The following is a 21,343-nucleotide window of genomic DNA, read 5'->3' as shown; positions in this document are numbered from 1 at the left end:
AAAAAAAAGATTTCCTTTGCTCAAGCTTCATTCAATGTGACGTTCAGACCACTTTCCTGTTGCCTGAAGATCAAGATATAGATCTTTCAGCTCCTTCTCCAGCACCATGTCTATCTGCAAGTCAGTTGTTGTACCCTGCCATGATTATAATGGACTAAATCTCTAAACTGTAAGCCACACTAATTAAATGTTTTCCTTTATAAGATTTGGGTGGTCATGGTGTCTCTTCTTGGCAATAGAAACCCTAAAACAGGGCCATGTAGTGGTGGCGCCAGCACTTTAATCCCAGTACTAGGGAGGCAGAGGCAAGCTGATCTCCATGAGTTCAAGGCCAACCTGGTTTACAAGAACTAGTTCCAGGACAAAAAGGGCTGTTAAACAGAGAAACTTTGCCTTGAAAAACCAAAACCAAAAAAAAAAAAAACCAAAAAACTAGAAAAAAACCCTAAGACACATGGGGCTATAGGGAAGATCTCCCCAAGAGGACATTAATGCCATAATCAAAAGGATAGACAAAAATTAATCATTTTCTCTACTGCTCAGATCTGAAAATAATAGACACAGGTAAATGGAGTAAGAAAAAGTAAATGTGGCTCAGTATTAAACATCTCATTTTATGAAGCATGTGTTTTATATCAGTGTGTGCGTGTGTGTGTGTGTGTGTGTGTAAGTGCAGGACATGCACACAGTGCTTCTTAAGTGATTAGGCAAATTGGAAAGGTTGAGCTTTAAAAATGTTCTTGTTAAAAGGCTACTTCTCGGGGCTGAGGAAAGCTTAATGGATAAAAGTGTTTGCTTTGGCAGCATGAGAATCTGAGTTTGAAGCCCCAGTAGCCACATAAAAAATTGGGTATGGTCACACATGCCTGTAACCCACCCCTACCAATGGCAAATTCCAGAGTTTGCTGACCAACCAGCTTGGGCAAAATACAGAGTTTCAGGTTCAGTGAGAAACACTGTTTCTGGAGAGTAAAGCAGAGGGTGATGGAGGAAGACACATGGCATCCTCCTCTGGCCTCCACATGGACATACCTGTGCACAAGCATCTGCATACACCTCCCCATTTCCCCCACACCTCTCTCCATAGAAGGGGGGAAAAAGATATCTCACATCTTTCCCAAACACAAAATGAAATCTCTATGCTAAATGACTTTCAGATACTAAATGGCATTTTAAAATTATCTTTACTGATGGGTAGTGATACTGCATGCCTTTAACCCCAGTAATCCTAGCACTTGAGAGGCAGAGGCAGGTGGATCTTTGTGAGTTTGAGGCCAGCCCCCACCCCGGGTCTACAGAGCAAGTTCTAGTACAGCCAGGGCTATAAAAAGAAACCCTGTCTTGAAAAACCAAACCAAACAAAATCTTTATTAAAGGTGAAATATAGTTGGTTTTCTTGATTTTGTTTTGATTTTCTTTAATTTTTTGGTATGCTGTTTTATTGTATGCTGTAGCCAGTGTATATAGTTAAGCCGTGTAAAACAGAACTCCATGAAAATTCAGAGGGGTAATGTTAAAGAATGAGATTGTATGTTGTGGCATGTGTGTTATGGGAAGCTTTTTGTATAGACTTCAAATTTAGTTTCTTCATAGTCACTGGGTCATGAAAGTGCTTTGAGAAACCTCTGAAGAAAGTGACTACAAAAAGGAGCAGACTTTCTGGGAACGGAGGGGACTTGTAGAAGAAGACACTCCAGTTAATACCAGTTAACAAAGGGTCATTTTCTTTAAAAGACTGATTTATTTATTATGTATAGAACATTTTGCATCCATGTATGCATGCATGCCAGAATTGGGCACCAGATCTCATTGTAGATGATTTTGAGCCACCATATGGATGCTGGGAATTGAATTTAGGTCCTCTGGAAGAAAAAAACCAGTGCTCTTAACCACTGAGCCATCTCTCTAGCCCCCAGAGGGTCTTTTTGTTGTTGCTGTTGTTTTGTGTTATTGTTGTTTTTACAAAATAGGGTTTCTCTGTGTAACAGTCCTAGCTGTCCTGGAACTAGCTCTTATAGAAATGCTGGTCTCAAACTCAGAGATCCGCCTGCCTCTGCCTCCAAAGTGCTGGGATTAAAAGCACGTGCCACCACCGCCTGACAGTGGGTCATTTTTAACATTCTGCAAACAGAACTGTTTTGAGTCCGCAGCTGCCTAGGAAAATTTCACATGGCTGAACCTGGCCTCCAGCCAAAGTTACTGAACCTTGTTCATGGTGGCGATGCTGGAGGAACCCAAAACAGTGCTCAGAATAATGTGCCAACTCATCCGTCCTAATGAGGGGCAGGAGGTAGCAAGTGTCTGTTTTTTGAGACAAGGTCCCACCTGGCTGTCCTGGAACTCTATGTAGACCACACTAGCCTCAAACGCACATAGATCCTCCTGCCCCCTGGGATTAAAGGCATTTTAAAACAAATCATATATTAAAAACCCGTTCTAAGTTAATACTACCAATAGAATTTTAGATGAGCAAATTTGAAAGTAGGAAACAATTTGTTCAGAGACAGCAACTCTAGTGGTCACACTGAACATGATGACAACGGTAGCAGTACTTTCTTCAGAAAGAGGGAAGCACTGTTGAAGAACCACATGTTAAGGTCCTAAATCAAGCATATTTCTGGTATTCTGGACAGCAGAACATATAACTAGGTCTGAGAGAAAGGGCATCCTCATATGGGCAGCACATAGCCTAGGGCCAGACAGGCTGGGCAGGAGGTGTCCATCAAGACTATCACCTAGGCTTCAGTGTCTTCTACAGTTTGGCGTATCAGAGGTAACTTTTCATGGTGTGGCAAACAAGATCTCACGGTTTTTTTTGGTTTGTCGAGACAGGGTTTCTCTGTGTTGCTTTGGAGCCTGTCGTGGAACTAGCTCTTGTAGACCAGGCTGGTCTCAAACTCACAGAGATCCGCCTGCTGCTGCCTCCCGAGTGCTGGAATTAAAGATGTTCACCACCATCACCCAGCCCAATTATTTTTTTAATAATTTAAATCAGCCCGCTAAGTATAGGGACTTTTTTTGTTATTTGTTTGTTTTGTTTTAAGATTTCTTTATTTATTACATATACACAAACCAGAAGAGGGCACCAAATCTCATTATAGATGGTTGTAAGTCATGACGTAGTTGCTGGGAATTGAACTCAGGACCTCTGGAAGAGCAGTCAGTGCTCTTAACCACTGAGCCATCTCTCCAGTAGGGACATGGTTTTAATGCTATGGTAGATGTTTCACAGAAATGGTACAGCCTGTCTTAGTAAGGTTTTTAATTGCTGTGAAGGGATATCATGATCATGGCAACTCTTATAAAGAAAACATTTAATTGGGGTGGCTCACTTACAGTTTCAGAGGTTCAGTCCATTATCATCAGGATAGGGAGCAAGATGGCCTGCAGGCAGATGTGGTGTTGGAACTGAGAATGCTACACTTTGCAGGCAACAGGAAGTCAACTGACTGTCATATTGAGCTACGCTTGAGCAAAAGAAACCTCAAAGCCCACCCCACATGACACACATCCTCCAAAAAGGTCACACCTCCTAATATTACCACTCCCTCTGGGGGCCATTTTCCTTCAAACCATCACACAAACTAAAGAAGGGCAGTCCAAAGTCTGGTTCTCTAGGCTGCTGAGTCCTCTGAACTGAAAGGTACAGACAAGGGCTACAAAAAAATGCCTCAAAATCTTCTCTGACCTCTTGCCCTTTGCCTTTACTCCCCTACAGTGATTCACAGAAACCACAATTCCTCGCCCCCAAGGCAGGCCACGTAAACTGTAAACACTACTTTAAAGCCCCATTCCCACTCAAAATCTCAGGCCTACTTCAACTGATAGTAGGTCCTCCTAAGACAGTACAAAGCACCCTGTCGGGGCAGGAAGAGACAACGCTCCACACAGAGGCCAAGCAGGACTTGAATATACAAGTCTCCTTTGGTCTCATTCAGTTTATTCTACCAGATCATGATTTCTGATCATTTCTACACAAATGTCCACTATTTGTTAAGTCTATACATTACAAACAAAAGAAAGTGTGACACGCAGGATTAGAGGCAAGAAAATCATAAATCTGAAGCAAATCTGGACTCCATAGCCCTAGGGCCTTCAAGTCTTCATTTTTTCCTTTGAGATGTGGTCTCACTCTGTAGCACAGGCCATCTTAAATCTTACTATGTAGTACAGACTGGTCCTGAACTGTAATAATCCTGCTTTAACTTTCCAAATGTGGGGATTAGAAATGAGATTCACTTCAAAAATTTTGTTTTTGTTTTGAGACAGGATCTCACTCTATAGCCAGACTAGCCTGGAATTTATTCTGTAATCTTACAGTCTAGGCTAACCTTGAACTCACAGATTCTCTTGCCTCAGTCTCCCCAGTGCTGGGATTACAGGAATAAGAAAGTATGATCAGTTTGAGGCTTCATCTATGAAGCACCCCCCCCAATTGCATAAAACTGTAAAAAAAAAAAATTAAATTTTGACATTTCTTGTCGAAGCACTTAAGAAGTTTATGTTCATGTGTGCACACCATGTACCACTGTGTATATATGTACATCAGAGGACAACCTATGGGGAGTCAAGTCTTTTTTTCTACCATGTGGTAGAAATCAAACTCAGGTTGTCAGGTTTAAAAGCAAGTGCCTTTAACTGTTGAGCCATCTTGTTGGCCCTGAATCAACTTCCTCTGCTTTTCTTTTATAAACCCATATTTTATTACAGAAATGTCAGCTATGATTCTTATGACTTTTCTCTAAAGAAAATAAACATCCTCCAGCTGAACAGAGGCCATCAGTTGAGGAATACACAAAAAGGAGGTACTCCTCAACCAGAGGGTCTAGACACTTTCAAAAGGTTTAAACAATGAATCTCCTTATGAAACATCATTCTGTAACATATGTAGTTTTATCTGACCATGAAAAGTTAAATTGCCTGTTGAGTTTAATTTCATCCTCTCCTCTTTGGTTTTGTTTGTCTGTTTTTTCGAGACAAGCTCTCACAATGTAGCTCTGGTTGCCCTGGAACTATGTAGCCCATGTTGATCTCAAACTCAGAGATCTATCTGCAACTGTCTCATGAATGCTAGGAGTAAAGGCATGCAGCATTACATTGGCTTAGCCTCTTATTTCTTGAGACAAGGTGTCACTATGTAGCCAGGAACTAATATATAGACCAAGCTCACCTCAAACTCAGAGAGAGCTATCTGATTCTGCCTCCTGAATACTGGGATCAAAAGTGTGTGCCTCCACACTTGGCTCACATCTCTATTTTTTTTTTTACAGGTCAAGAAACTATCCTTCAGTTACTGCATTTTCCTCCTCAGAACAAAACAAAAAAATATAATCTTAGTAAGATTTTGCTACTGAATTTATTCTTAGTGTAAAATACACCTCTAGTACTAGACCCAGTCTCGCAGAGGCAGACACACAGCACTGACTCACAAATATTTAAGTGGCCTTTACAGACAAATGATGCTAACCCCACTGATCCTATCTAAGACCAGATCTTTCCTTTTTGGACCTTGCCTCTACTATTTCCCTATGATGTGATCTTTTAAACAGGCATGTGTGGGAATAAAGGGGCACAGGAAGGACAAGACAGGAACATGCACACATGGCAAAGGAAACATTATACACAAACTATTTTCATCTGACAGGACGATCTGCCACAGATGTCCTTCTGTCTGTAGTGCGATCTCTGTCCTATCAAAATCGACATCCCCCTCCTCAAAAATCTAGTTTACAGCTCACCTTTCACCAGAGCCTCAATATAAACTCTTATTCACCTAAGAAGTGCTTCTAAAGCGCAGCAGAAAAGCCACTGCAGCCATAGGTTACTATTTCACTTTTCAGTTTGACTTTGTGCCTATAGGTAAGGCATACGGGACCACGGTTAAACATGATGTGCCATGATGCTGGCTTTCATTCCTAGTTGTCTGTTGAACAAATTAAGAGTCTATAACTTCAGGTTGATGAAAGTGTTCTAAAATTAAATAGGATTCTGAACAACTGTGAACACACCAACACTGGATACCACTGCATAACAAGAGTTTACACTATATGAATTCTGCTATTAAAAACACATTTTGGGCCAATAAGATGGCTCAGTGAATAAAGGTACAGCAGCAGAGAAAGAAGAAAGGGGTGGGGAGACAACTCAGTGATGAAGAGCACTACCGCTCTTTCAGAGACTTGGGATTTGGTACCCAGTGGCAGCTCACAACCATTCACAACTCTGCTCATACAAACAAAATGAAAATAAAAATAAAAGAATAATTTTTTTGTTTTTTAAGGAGAAGAAACCCAGTATGGTGGTATACACCTTTAATTCCCGCAATAGAGAAGCAGAGACATCTCTGCGAGTTTAACACCAGCCTGGTCTACAGAGAGTTCTAGGATGTATAGGGCTACATGAAGAGACCCTGTTTTTTGTTTTTGTTTTTAAAAAAAAGAAAGAAAGGAAGGAAGGAAGGAAGGAAAGAAGGAAGGAAGGAAGAAAGAAAGAAAAAAGAGCAAAGAGAAAGAGACAGAAAAGAAAATAATACAATCTGACACTTTAAGTGACCTACAACAAAAATCTGAGTTTTCTCTTAAATTTTATTTATTTATTACACAATATCCTTTCTGTTTGTATGCCTGAAGGCCAGAAGAGGGCACCAGATCTCATTACAGATGGTTGTGAGCCACCAAGTGGTTGCTGGGAATTGAACTCAGGACCTTTGGAAGAGCAGGCAATGCTCTTAACCGCTGAGCCATCTCTCCAGCCCCCTGAGTTTTCTTTGAACACTAAAAAATTAAAAACCAGGGTTAACCATAATCTGGCTGGAAAATCAATTTGCATTTCAGCTTCTGAGAAGGAAACCTCTTACTACTTGTAATAAATAGATTGAGCTTTGTGGTAGTGGCGCACAGCTTTAATCCCAGTACTCAAGAGGCAGAAGCAAGTGGATCTCTGTGAGTTCAAGGCCAGCCTGGTCTACAGAACAAGTTTCAGGATAGCTAACGATGTTACATAGAGAGACCCTGTCTTGAAAAACCAAAAATAAATAAATTGTTTGATTGAACCTACTATCATTATGTCATTCTGCCTTACATGTGGTGTCATTGTTAGTACTCAGGGATCTGTGCTGGCCTGCCCTTGGGGTTCTGACAGGGTATGTCCTCAGCTGCAGCCACTAAGAGCACCTGCTGTGCACATTCACTATGTTCCCATCTTTCTCTGTCTGTCTGTCTCTCCCTCTCTCTTCTCTTCTGCTGCTCCTGTCTGGAGGCTGGTCCATGTGACCTCTATTGCCTAGCGTCTTTCTCTCTTGCACCACTTTTTAATACAGGTGTCAAGTCAGATCGTGAGAGTGTGTATCTGTGTCTTGGCGGCAAGAGGTTGACATCAAGTGTCTTATCCTATCATTCTCCACCTCATTTTTTTTTCCTTTTTGATTTTTCAAGACAGGGTCCCTCTGTATAGCCCTGGCTGTCCTGGAACTCACTCTGTGGACCAGGCTGGCCTCGAACTCAGAGATCTTCCTGCCTCTGCCAAGTGCTGGGATCAAAGGCGTGTGCCACCACCACCTGACATTCTATACCCCAAATTTTAACACTAAGTCTCTTACTAAACCTGGAGCTTGCTGATTTGGTATACTCACTAACCAGCAAGCTCTGGGGACTCTCCTGGTCTCTACCTCTCCCTTCTCCCCACAAGCCCTGGCACTTAGGGCATGGGGATTCAAACTCAGGTCCCCATGCCTGCATGGTAAGCACTGTACCAACTGAGCCATCTCCCCAGATCCTCAATTCAGGATTTAGCTGGAGTACATGGCTGCTCACAGCTCCCATCACAGCAGGTGGTACGCAGGGCAGCCGCCATGTCCTTCCCATGAACGTATCATTATCTGCACACCAAAGAGAAGCTCATAAAAGATGCAAGAAAAAAAAGAAATGTGGAAATTTAATTTTTTAATTAAAAGCTCTAAGATAGAGACCTAAAATTAAGAAAGACCCATTTTCTGACAAAAGGAAAACAAAAGAAAAAGTATATTAACTTATAGCAAACCTTGTCTGTCAGAAATGAACCTCAGGGGATCAGACAGCCAGGAGCCAGGAGCAGGTTTCTGATAGTGGACCTGGTTCTGATCTATTCTGGGATCCCAACCAAGTGGAGTACTTCTTTGGGCCTCAGTTTCTTCATCTGAAAATAAAGGGATAGAATTAGACAAAGTTCCTAAATGAGGCCCATAGGTAAGTCACAGCAATACATCCACTAATGGGTAACTCAAAGAATAACCTACCTTCAAACTAAAAGTTACACCATATAATTCTGAGTTCTAGACCAGACAGGTATAGGTAATAAGTTCAAGCACACTGGGGCTTTAAAGCAAGACCCTGTCTCCAAAAAGCCTGCAATGTGCTTTAAATGTATATGGAAGACTGCCTTTTTGCTGTCTGAGAGTTCTTTGTAGCTATGGCTGGCTTGGAACTTACTGTATAGACCAGGCTGGCCTCGAATTCACAGAGAGCTGCCTGCCTCTGCCTCTTGAATGCTGTGATTAAAGGTGTGTGCCACCACGCTCAGTTTGAGGAATGAACTAGCTATAAATGCTGCCAGCAATCCTTTGATAATGAAGCCATGGGTCTTCCTTTAAAATTTTCACAAGATTGATCACTGGGCCCCTTCCCCCAAACCAACCACCACAACTTCCAATCTAAGAGGAAGTCAGGCTCTGGAACCTGGAAACTTCTGGAAAGAAGTTCTTCACATAGACAGAAAGCTCTGCCAAGACACCACACCACATCAGGACATGAAGTTACAAGTACAGTTCAGGATGGGGATTACCAGGCATTTTCAGCCCCATTCTACATGGCCCACTGGCTGATTGTGGTGAGATGGCTCTCCAACCTGAGGCTAAAAACAGTCTTTCAACCATAATCTGTGACCAGGAAGCAAGAGACAAGGTAGATGTCACCAGAGAAAGAGCTGAGCAGGGTAGCCAACTCTGGTAAGCACAGAGAAAGGATGTGCTTTCCATAGAGAGCTGAATTTATTTACACTGATCATGTATGCAGGCTCTCAGCTGGAAAATCTCAGTTAAAATGCCAGGAGGTTCAGAGCCCATTCACAAGCTTTTCAGAACACATGCGGTTGCCATGGTAACCCTGACATTATATTTCTTGGTGTTGGACATATAAAATTAACAACCATGAAGCATTCAATGCATTTTTTGGGTCACCAATTTATAGCAAAACCAATCTGAGTTTGGATTTAGCCTCCCTCTTAGATAAACAAAGAGGACCAGCTGACGGTAGTACCCAGCTCATCCTATGCATAAGCACAGAGCTCCACACTTGAGAAAATGCTCATATAAGAAAATATAAGAACTCAGGGAACCGGACTTCATCATCTATCATCATATGGCTGATGATATATCCTCTGCCAGAAAAATGAAGTATTTTATGTCAGATCAATGAAATTTTCATTGTTTAAAAAAAAACAAATATGTTATAATCCGTATGTCTAAGATTCAAGCTTGTTTATTAGAAAGTCAAAGGAAAAGCAAACCCTTTTCAAAGAACACCCCGAGTAATTCATTAGAGGATATTACTTCACAATAAATAAGACAATTCTTCAAATGTCAGAACTGTCATTAACAAGATACAAAGTTTTATTTCTTAGATTCAGTGGAGAGCTATTCAAATCATAATTTACTTTGATTTTGGATATTCATAAATACTTAAAATATACAAATGCATGCTTTTTAAAGTCCCTTACCTTTGTATAACCCACCATCTGAACTCATAGATGAAAACCAAAATATCAGGCACAAACTGCAAAGGCATCTTCAGTTTCACATCTGAGGGAAGCCCACTGCACCAGAAACTAAGAGCTGCTGCAGGACAAGCCTGTACTAGCCAAGGCACTCACAAAATTGCCTGCATCTAATCACAGAACCGAGGGTCCTGAGGCATATTAGACCCACCATCTCCTCCTTCAGCTCAGAGGCAGCAGGCAGCAGTGTGAAGGGAAGCGGGTGGCTTCCATATTAACAGGGCTTTGCTAACCGCTGCATTGCAGTCTTTCTGAAAGCTACCAACCTCAGAAGCAAAGGCGCTGGAGACAGATTTCTCGGCAGAGGGAGCTACCTTTGGAGCCACAAAGATTTTTTTAAGGATCTTAAAAAAAATGTTACAAACTTCTAGACGTATTTCTGGGTTTTCAACCTGTTTCCTAAAGGCTGCCTGGTTTGTGCTTTATATGGCTGGGACAGCTGATTGAGCCAGATAACGATGCTGAAATGAATGAAACATGCATAGTGGCACACAGCCTTTAATGTTCCTGCTGCCTGTGAGGACTCTGCACATCTGCCACCAAGACTGTCAGCTTCCATGCTCCTGCTGAGAAGCTCTGAGAACGAGCCATAGCTTTAAAAAACAAGCAGCTTCCACCTGGACACCCAGCTACCTTCCCAGATTGGTAAAAACCACCATGTGGTCAGAGGACCTGAAATACTAAACCACTGACCATGCAATCAAATTTAGAAAGAGACTTTAATGGTAGCAGTTTCTTAAATGGCTTTTACACTGCATTAATAAATCTGTTTATTCATGGATTCATTCAGTGAACACTATGTATTATATGGAAAGAGAATGTGAATGACAGTTTAACATTATGGTGGTTACGAACCATTCAGTGAGAATGTAACTGAGGAACAAGTCATTCCAAGTGTGAGGACAGTGGTATGGTCAGAGCCAGCACACTGCAGGGAGAACAGGAGCTATTCTGGGGATCAAAGAGGGATCAGGACAAGGTCCTATAAGGAAGGAACGTAGAATGGATGAAGGAGGAAAGATGAGAGAATGCATACTCCAGACAGCTGTGTAGGAAAACAGGTCCTCAGTAAGAGTTTGTGAGCTCCACTCTAACGTTAGGGCCTGACCCCTCTACACTCACAGCAGCATCCCTGAGCAGCTCTGTGCATCCACAGTTGACAAAGTATCAGAGTTTCTTATATCTGAGGCATACACTTGCCCAAGACTCATGAGGATCAAGTGGCAGGGCCAAAATGTGAACATAGCAGGCAGCTCTGTGCCATGTAGTCCTACTCTAGTGCCCTCAGCCAGCTTAACAGCTGGCTTCTGTTGATTCTGGTGACAGACCAGAAGGGATTCATGTGCACAGTGGCTTCTTCTCAGATGTACTCTGTTCTATTGTGAATCTGTAGTCCAGTATGATGAACAGGCAGTAAATCAAAAACTAGGTGAATGAATAAACAAACTGAAGCTCTGCTGATCACTCCCACACATTCCTGAAGGCATCATGAAAACACCCCCTCTTCACCTCTCATATCTACCTAACTGTGCTTTAACCACAGGCCCAACTTCAGAAACTCCTTCCCAAGGCCCCTTTCTCCTGTTATCCCCAGGGTTTTCACACTGTGCTTGTGGCATACAGTTCTATGTGTACTATATGAAGTTGTGGTTGCCATTCACAGAAGACACACCATCAATCTAACAGTTGCAGTCTCACTGGATGGCCTATAACCACTATAATGATAAACTGTCACTCACAAAACTCAATTGTTCTCTGTGAGGTAGCTTCTAGTATCATTTTCACCTGATAGGGAAACTGAGGCACAAAAGCCCTAATTATAGTCTAAATGGGAGCCAGGATTGAAACCCAGACCCTGGGTCATTTGCTAATCAGCCATTTCCTGCTTTCATGGGCATGCATAGGGCTCACTGATACTAACTAGGAAAAGAGGATGTTGGCCTTTCGGAGAACTTTTAAGAACTTTTTATTTACTTGTTTTGTTTTTTGTTTTTTGAGACAGAATTTCTCTGTGTAGCCCTGGATCTCATTCTGTAGATCAAGTTGGCCTCAAAAATCACACAGGAGATCTGCCTCCTGAGTGCTGGGATTAAAGGTGTGTGCCACCAATGTCTAGAAAGAACATTTTCCAACCTTCCTGCTCTGTCTCATTCCAAGCAAGACATGAATAAATGGACACAGCCCCATCTCATAGAGTATCTGGTCAACAATGGGCTGCTATAGGACTGTAGTCCTGGGACGACAGCCACAGTCTGTGGTAGCTGTCCTGATGTAAGCACTCTATGATGCTCTCACTCTTCAATCACGGGCACATTCTGCACACATATCCTCCATCCTTTGGGATGCATGACTGTTGATTTGACTCACTAGTGAATTCCTGACTGACCTGGAAAATCTCACAACACATAGGAAATGAGCAGAGAGACAGCAGGAGGAAATGTCTTTTGTCATCACTGTGCTTTAGAGACTCACTGGAGTAGTTAAACCCTCACAGGAGCTTTCATCACATGCTGTTGGGCAAATTTAGGTGCCACTCTGGGTGCTCCCCACTGAAGTCCCAGTAGAGCTTTACCTTTCAAGTCAGGGATAAAGGCTTATGCTCTGTAGTTGTCCTAATCCCACCAGCTACAGACAACTGTAGCACAGCAGTTCAATTTTTCCACTGAGCTGGCCAGTCCAAAGCAGCCCAATGAAGCCAGGCCCTGGGCTCCAACTTGAATGGGATTTCCCAGCAAAGTACTGCAGGGACAGGCCAGTGTCTTATATCAAACTCTTGATATAAGCCTCCTGGGGACACCTCCACAGGTGAGCCAACAACTAATCAGTATACAATACATGGGGATGGAAAGAGGCTGGCAGAGAACATAACCTGTCCCCAGTGCTAGTGCTGGTAAATAAGAAGCACCCATCTTCGTAAAAAAAAAAAAAAAACAGAAGAAGCACCCATCTTGTGGTCCTTCATTCCACCTTAAGTTTCACCACTGGAAAGCTTAGAATAGGGAAGTTCAGTGTGGATGTGCCTGGGTTGCACGGGTCTGTAGTGGTGGCTTCCTGCTACCTCTACTTTACAGAGGACTACAACTGAGGAATAACTTTCTGAGTGTGCCAATATTCAAGCAGTGCACCTTCACTTTAACTCTGATGCGGCATGACCCTTGTTCAGAGAACAGCACTCACTCCTCTGGTCTACACTGTAGGCAGACCAGAAAGGCCCCTCACCACTCTAGTGTGACTCTTCTCAAGCAACTGCTCCTGTGCTAAATCCCAGGTTTCATGACCAGGAAAGAAATGAGACACACACTATCAACCCTATGGAGATGATGTAACTCTCAGTCAACAAAGTATATGAAAGGCCCTTGAAAGGACAAACTGTCTCAAAATGTTGGGCACAATGGTTACAAAATACAACTGTAAAACTCAGTCATCTTTGCAAGTCTAACTTAGTTTAAATATATGAGAGACCTTGGAATGATGACAGCATTCCCACCTAACCCTGTTTGCAAGTAACCAAAAAGTCAAAGGAATACCTCCATATTCTGGCATCATTACTTAAAAGTCAGAATGTACAATAAAGGAAAACTCTGCAATGCAAGCTACTTTTTTTTTTTTTTTTCTCTTTTGAGACAGGGTTTCTCCGTAGCTTTGGAGTCTGTCCTGGAACTAGCTCTATAGACCAGGCTGGTCTCGAACTCACAGAGATCCACCTGCCTCTACCTCCCAAGTGCTGGGATTAAAGGCGTGCGCCACCATCGCCCGGCCTGCAATGCAAACTACTTTTTAAATTCTGTGTTCAATGACGAGATACTATCTAAGGATACTCTAAAATATGGGCTACATTCACTAATTTTTTTTTCAGAAACTTGAAATTTCCAAATTTTAGGATACTTATTTCTAAGACTAGAACTGCCAATGTGCATTACTATGAACATGGTCATGAAGGAATCTCAAGAATATTGTGTTAAGAGAGACACTCCAGAAGCATTCTATACATAGTTTTAAAAGTTGAAGCAAGGTGTAGGATTGTGATATTCATGGGCTGGGTAGAGATTATCAGTCATAGGCTAGTGACAGACCTAGCTATGCATATAAGGACTAGTTACAGACACACACACACCCATTCTTTGTCATGTTATTTTCAAAAGGAAGAGGATAGAGTTGCTGTGGCAATCCAGTCACTGTACTCCTTCCCAGTGAGGAAGGAGAAATTACTCATGTTAACTGTGCAGAAAGAAAAAGAAAAAAACAAGCTATGCCAACACCTTTTAATCACAGCTGACAATTAACTATTATAAACTGTAGCTAAGAGCCCTGTACTTGGCTCACCCAAGCACCCTGCCAGAATTATGAGCAGCAACATCTCTATTAAGAGTGAAAGCACAGAGCTGGGTGGTAGAGCTTGCCTTTGATCACCATGATAGGAGGTAAGGATCTCTTGCGTTCAAGGTCAGTCTGGTCTAAAAAAACGTGAATTCCAGGACAGCCAAGACCACACAGAAAAACCCTGTCTCCAAAACCAGAAACAAAACACAAAAGGAACAAAAACACAGGGAGCTCCTGACATTGTCCCTAGGGAACCTAGGCAGGACCCACTCCCTCCACATCATTACCTGGGAGGGGTATGGGAATCTCTAACGGCCACTGCAGCATGCCATGCAGACCTTCCCCAGTGCAGAATATAAAGTAGCGTGCCAAACAACTATTAAGATGCACAACTACAGGGATATTTGGAGCAGCTGCAAAAGCTCTATTAGGGATAACAAAATGGGTAAGTGAATCTCAAACTCTTTAAGGTTAAACACTCACTAGGGTGAGGTTTAATAACACAACAGACTACAGTAATGAAGTGACTTCTCAAACTTTTCCATCAAAGCACCCCCAAGGCACAGGAGACAAAACCCTAAGGGCAAGCACTTTGAGGCAACTCAACTGATACTAATTCTTACGTTTTTCTTATTAAAAAGTCACATACAGTTTACAATGAACTGAAATATACCCCTCAAATCCCTCCCGCTGACATTCTTACACTCTTGGAGACAGAGGCAATGGAAGATGCTCTTCTCTCCCACTGGCTGTACTTGCTCTTTGTATTCCAGAGGCAAAGCCACACACCACTCTGGTGCTGGGTCCTTGGTCGTCCTCCTCTCCCTCTTGCTCCACCCATTCCAGGGTACAGGCTGGTGGCAGTGAACCCCAATTCTCCCATATCCCATGACCATATCAGTATCTCCAACTAAGCACTAAAAGGCAACTCGCATTTAGCAGGTCAAACACTGAACCCAGGGTCCCCTTCCCTCCCATCTGCCTCCAGCCATCCCTGGTCTGATAAACAGTACCATACAATCACTCAGATCAAAAATGTACCCCTTTCTCACACACCCCCACCCTCAGAACCAAGAACCAAACAGACACCAAATCAAGTACACTCTCTCTGCTCCTCTGCCTGAAACATTCTGCTTTCAGGTCTTTCTCATGGCTCCCTTGCCCTCAACTCTTTCAGTCCAGACTCAAATACTATTCACTCAGAAAGACTTGGCAAATGTACTAAGAGAACAAGCCTCTGCCTGCAGCCTAATCGAGATCCTGCTTTCTTTTCTTTGCTAATGTCGCTCTTTAGTATTAACTAATTTACTGTTTGGTGACTATTCCTTCATTCACTAAAAAATCAACTTCAAGAAGACCAGAATTTGGACTTACCAAATTGTTCCCAACCAAGAACAGAACTTGATTCTTCATGGAGACTCAATATATGCTTAGAGATTCTATGCAGAGCCTTATTTTAACACCGGTCTTTTATTAAAATGAAAACACAAGTTCTCAACAGAAGGAGTCTACATAGCACAGACCTCACAAACATGTTTATGCGGTGTCTCAGCAGCAGTCACAGGAGTACAGAAGACCACAGCATTATATTAAGTATAGAAAACTGGAAACAACCTATATGTCCAACAATACAGAACTGAGTCAAGAAACCATGACACAACCATTACATAACCAACCACATATTAAGAAATACCTCTGGCCTCAACCCTAGACAAAGAACTACAGGCAAGAAAGAAATGCTGAGAGCAGAAGTGGTCTTTACGGAGAAAAGCACAGCAATTGATTATCTAATACCAAATGATCAGGCCTGAACATATATACATATAAGTAACATTATACATACTGAGCAGTTTATACTTAACTTAGGGAAATATGCACATACATATACACATCTGTAATAAATAAAGAGGGGCCTTGAATTCAAAAGAAAAGAAAAGGGCTAGACAGGCGGTAAATTCCTTTAATCCCGCACCCAGGAGGCAGGCAATATTTATGAGTTTGGGGCTAGTCTGGTCTACCCACGGAGGTCCAGAACTACACAGTGAAACCCTGTTTTGGGGAGAAAAATGAAAAGAGAGAGGAATGAAGGAAGGAAGGGAAAGAGGGAGGGAGAGAAAGAAAGACGGAGGGAGGAAGAGGTATGTGGGAGGACTTGGAGAGAGGAAGAAGGGGTAAATTATATAATTGTACAATAACCTCAAAAATACTAAAAAGAAAATAGTATCAATAATTCAAATAAACTATCTCTGAGGGGCTGCTATATAGCTCATTGGTACAGCACTTTCTAAGCATGGGAGGAGAAAACATTCTAGTTTTTTAAAAAAAGGGAAAATTCCTGTTCAACAGAAATGATAAGAACATATGTCTTAGTTAGGGTTTCAATTGCTGTGACACACCTTGACCATGTCAACTCTTATAAAAGAACAGCATTCAATTGAGGTGGCTTACATTTTCAGAGGTTTAGTCCAATATTATCACAGCGCGACATTGATGGCATGCAGACAGACATGGTGCTGGAGAAGGAGCTAAGAGTCCTATATCTTGACCTGTACGCAAGTGGTTTGCCTCACTAGGTGTGGCTTGAGCATATATAAGTCCTCAAAGCCCACCTCCACAGTGACACATTTCCTCCAACAAGACCACGCCTACTCCCTTTAGGAGCCATTTTATTCTAAGCCATCACAACATATTTTTACTTATTATTATTATTATTATTTGTGTATGTACATGTGTATGTACAAAAATGCATGACGGTCAAAGGACAACTTTGCGGAGTCAGTTTTTTCCTTCTATCTTTACATGGGTAAAGGAACCAAACTTAGGTCACCGGGCTTGCTCAGAAAGCACCTTTACTTGCTGAGCCATCTATCCCACTGGCCTAATATATCACATAATTTTACATCTTCAGCGGGGTAGTGGTGGCGCACGCCTTTAATCCCAGAACTTGGGAGGCAGATGTAGGCAGATCTCTGTTGAGTTGGAGGCCAACCTGGTCTACAAAGCAAGTTCCAGGAGTTCCAGTTAGGGCTATTACACAGAGAATCCCTGTCTCGAAAAATAAAATTAAAAAAAAGAAAGAAAAAAATTATCTTCTATTGGGCATACTGAAATAACCCCCTAACTCGATAAGATTTTATAGTTAATATCTTTTTTGATTTTTGGGAGCTTTATTTATTTTTATCTTCTGTGTTTTATGAAGTCTGTCCTGACAGTTGTCACAGGACTGCATAAAGACCCAGCTCAAGGTTACTCAAAGGCAGCTACAGAAAGTGGGGATACTTCTCCAGGGAGAAACTTGAAATAAGCAACTGCAAAGGCTCTGTCCTTAGGAACTGGGCTGTCACTAACAATCACACTATCTCCTCGAATCACAGAACCTTTTCCGCCTCTGAAAGAACACATGCACACTCAGGTGTCTACCACTGTGAAAATTCTACACACAGAACATAAATGGCTGAAACTGATACTGGCTTTGGCAAGAATATTTCCATCTTTTTCTAGGATCTCTCAAGAACCTCAAGCGCTGCCGTAGACCTTACAGCGTAAACAAAGTCAACCCAAAACTGCAGCTGTAGACCCATCAAACATCCAGCCCCAGAGTCAGTGCCTGGTAAGCAGTGCAATCCCTTTGAACATGTAGCTGACAAGTGAAGGAGAACATGTCTCAGAACAAACTGAACTGTTCACTTTCAATTCAAAAGCTATTTGTGGTTTGTAGCTCCAGATTATGCTTAACTCCTCCCTCAAACCACAAAGCACTGCCAAGGACACTGCCTGTGTTGGACAGCAGGCCCACCTCTCCACCAAGGCATCTCCACCGCAGCATCCCACTGTGACAAAACCACCAACATGACTGCCCTGAAGTTAAAAAAAAAAAAACAAGGGACGGTGGTGGTGCATGCCTTTAATTCTAGAACTCAGGAGGCAAAGGGAGACAGTTTCTGTAAATTTGAGGCCAGCCTGGTCTACAAATTGAGTTCCAGGACCGTCAGAGCTATTACACAGAGAAACCCTGTCTTGGGAAAAAACAAAACATGAACATTATTAAACCTGGGGTTTGCCAACTCTTTTAGATACATTACTCTTACATCAGGCGCAAATGTCCATCCTGTGCCGTATCTGCCTTGTCATCATCAATTCCTAATGCTCTACCACACTTTCTGTTCTGCTTATTTAACAGCTCACACTGCAATGCCCCACCCTTGCCTACAAGACTTCATGTTCTTTGGGACAGGAAAACTTTATTTCTATCCAACTAATACAATTGAAGTTCTTGGTCCATGAATCTTCAAAATGATCCTTTTAAAACAGAGTATGCTGGATGTTAAATTCTTATTAAGTATTTTTTATCCCAAGCAGCTAAAGAACTTGTTTTTGTTTAAATAAACAGATCTAAGGTGCTTCTTGAGCACACAAAAACAGCCTGGAGTCAAGAGGCATGAACCTCTGAAGTTTGACTTCAGCCACACAAACCTGTGAACTAATCAAAGACTTTCCGTCAGAAATGTCTTCATGTTTTTTTGGGATTTTTTTGTTTTGTCTTTTGAGATAGGGTTTCTCTTTGTAACAGCCCTAGCTGTCCTAGGCTGACCTCAAACTCACAAAGATCCACCTGTTTCTGCCTTCTAAATGCTGGGATTAAAGGCATGTGTCACAACACCCAGCTAAAATAATTGTTTAAGATTTATCTTATGGGAGGGGCTGGAGAGATGGCTCAGTGGTTAAGAGCATTGCCTGCTCTTCCAAAGGTCCTGAGTTCAATTCCCAGCAACCACATGGTGGCCACAACCATCTGTAAAGAGGTCTGGCGCCCTCTTCTGGCCTTCAGGCATACAGACAGAATATTGTATACATAATAAATAAATAAATAAATAAATAAATAAATAAATAAATAAATAAGATTTATCTTATATATATGGTACTTTATCTGCATATACACCTGCATGACAGAAGAGGGCATCATATCCCACTATACATGGTTGTGAGCCACCACGTGGGTGCTGGGAATTGAACTCAGGACCTCTGAAAGAGTGGCCAGGGGTTTTGACCTCTGAGCCATCTCTCCAGCCCCAAAATTCAGTCTTTAAGAGCAGTGAGAGGTATTTGTTGGTAAGCCTGACCATCTTAGATTCCAGAAACATAAATGCTGCATGAATTCTAACTGGTCTTAATAATAAAAATCCAGAGTCAGATATAGGGGTTAATACTGAAAGATCAGAGAAGGAGAGCAGTTCTTACCTTTACCAATGCTCAGACTGAAGAGGTGATCCTGTCTCTATGACTCTTCAGGCTGAATGCTGTCTTTACTAATCTCAGACTGTGCATGCTCAGATTGAATCCTCCAACTGCATCTCTAGACTGCATCTGAGCTCTTGTCTCCTCCCACCTTATATTCCTCTTTGTGCCCATCCATATCACTTCCCATCTCCACCTCTTTGGTGCTGAGATTCACGGTGTGAGTCACTACCACGTGGCTGTTTCTCTTTATACTGATTCAATCTTGTGTAGCCCATGGTGGTCTTGAATTTACAGAGACCCATCTGCCTCTGTCTTCCAAGTGCTGGTGCCATCACTGCCTGGCCTCTATGGTTAACTAGTGGCTCAGCTCTGCACTCTGATCCTCAGATAAGCTTTATTTGTTAGATTACAAACAAAATATTACTACACATACATGGTGGAAGGAAAAAATAAATACCAATGGTTATCCTCTGACCTCCACTTCCTTGTCCTGGAAACAGACAGACTATCTCTCTAAACAAATAAATATTATTTTATAATAAAAAGGCAAAAATTCTGTGCTGTCAGAGATTTTATTATAAAAACTTAAAAACAATCTTCAGGGGCTGGAGATGGTTCAGGAGTTAAAACAATTGGTTGTTCTTCCAGAGGACCCAGGTTCGATTCCTAGCACCCACATGGTAGCTCACAATTGTGTGTAACTCCTCCTTTGGCCTCCACAGGTACAAAGCCTGTGAATGGTACACAAACAAATGTAGGCAAACCACCTGTGCACATAAAATAAAATTTAAAGGAAAAAAAACTTTCACTTGGGAACTGAGATTTGATGCCTAATACCCACATGGTGGCTTACAGCTGGCAGTAACTCTAGTTCCAGGAAACTGGACACTCTCTTCTGGTTTCCATAGGTACCAGGCATGTACATGGTACACAAATGTAGTAGAAGGGCCGCTTGTTTGTTTCTGGCTGCTCAGCCCTGAAATAACCACACAGAAACTGTATTAATCAAATCACGGCTTGGCCCATTAACTCTAGCTTCTTATTGACTCTTACATATTAATTTAACTTATTTCTATTAATCTGTGTATCGCCACAAGACTGTGGTTTACTAGGTAAAGTTCCAGCGTCTGTCTCCGGCAGGGCTACATGGCTTCTCTTTGACTCTACCTTCTTTCTCCCAGCATTCAGTTTAGTTTTCCCCACCTACCTCTATTCTGCTCTGCACAGGCCTAAGACAGTTTCTTTACTAACCAATGGTATTCACAGCATACAGAGGGGAATCCCACATACACAAACATACATGTAGGCAAACACACACACATACACACACACAATCACATAAACATACATGTAGGTAAACACACACATAAAATAATAAATTAAAAAAATCTAAATCATAGGCCTGGAGAGATGGCTCAGCAGTTAAGAGCACTGACTGCTCTTCCAGAGGTACTGAGTTCAATTCCCAGCAACCACATGGTGGCTCACAACCATCCATAAAAAGATCTGGTGCCCTCTTCTGGCCTGTAGGCAGACATACAGGCAGAATACTGTATACAAAATAAAAATAAAGAAATATCAAATGAGTCTTTTTTAAAAAATTGAACCATAAAATCATCCTTACTTGGTATACCTGAGTTTCTAGATGATACATAAGTATTCAGAAAATAAAGGATGGCTGGGCAGTAGTGGTGCACGCCTTTAATCCCAGCACTTGGGAGGCAGAGGCAGGAGGATCTCTGTGAGTTTGAGGCCAGCCTGGTCTACAAAGTGAGTTCTAGGACAGCCATGACTATTACACAGAGAAACCCGTTCTCAAAAAAACCAAAAAAAGAAAAAAGGGGGGAGGGGAATAAAGGCTGTAGTCATAGGTCAGTGGTAAAGTGCTTGCTTAGCATTCATGAGGCCTGAAATTCAGAAACTAGGACCACCAAAAAATAAAATAAACAAATTAAAAAGTCTATTGTATCAAAAGCTA

The 21,343-nt window shown here is 42.0% G+C and overlaps 1 protein-coding gene and 1 pseudogene across 3 annotated transcripts in view; both read right to left on the bottom strand.

Annotated features, from left to right (window-relative positions):
* Traf3 (TNF receptor associated factor 3) overlaps window positions 1–9,993 on the bottom strand; it is a 67,549-nt gene extending 57,556 nt beyond the window's left edge. For 2 of the 3 annotated variants that reach the window (XM_005343567.3, XM_026781289.1), the window contains exon 1: window positions 8,038–8,107. Coding sequence is in view for 1 of the 3 variants with exons in the window: in XM_013346307.2 (XP_013201761.2) it covers window positions 8,038–8,172; window positions 9,751–9,778 (163 nt within the window). In the remaining 2 variants the exon portion in view is untranslated. Of the gene's footprint in view, window positions 1–8,037; window positions 8,173–9,750 lie in introns of those variants that run through there. The other variant, XM_013346307.2, reaches the window with a different exon arrangement.
* Window positions 1,639–2,268, bottom strand: LOC101996260 (annotated as a pseudogene).
* Window positions 9,994–21,343: the final 11,350 nt, after the last annotated feature.

The sequence above is a fragment of the Microtus ochrogaster genome, chromosome 1 (genome assembly GCF_000317375.1).
Source record: "Microtus ochrogaster isolate Prairie Vole_2 chromosome 1, MicOch1.0, whole genome shotgun sequence".
Classification (NCBI taxonomy): domain Eukaryota; kingdom Metazoa; phylum Chordata; class Mammalia; order Rodentia; family Cricetidae; genus Microtus; species Microtus ochrogaster.
This window is presented reverse-complemented; position numbering and strand designations above follow the sequence as displayed.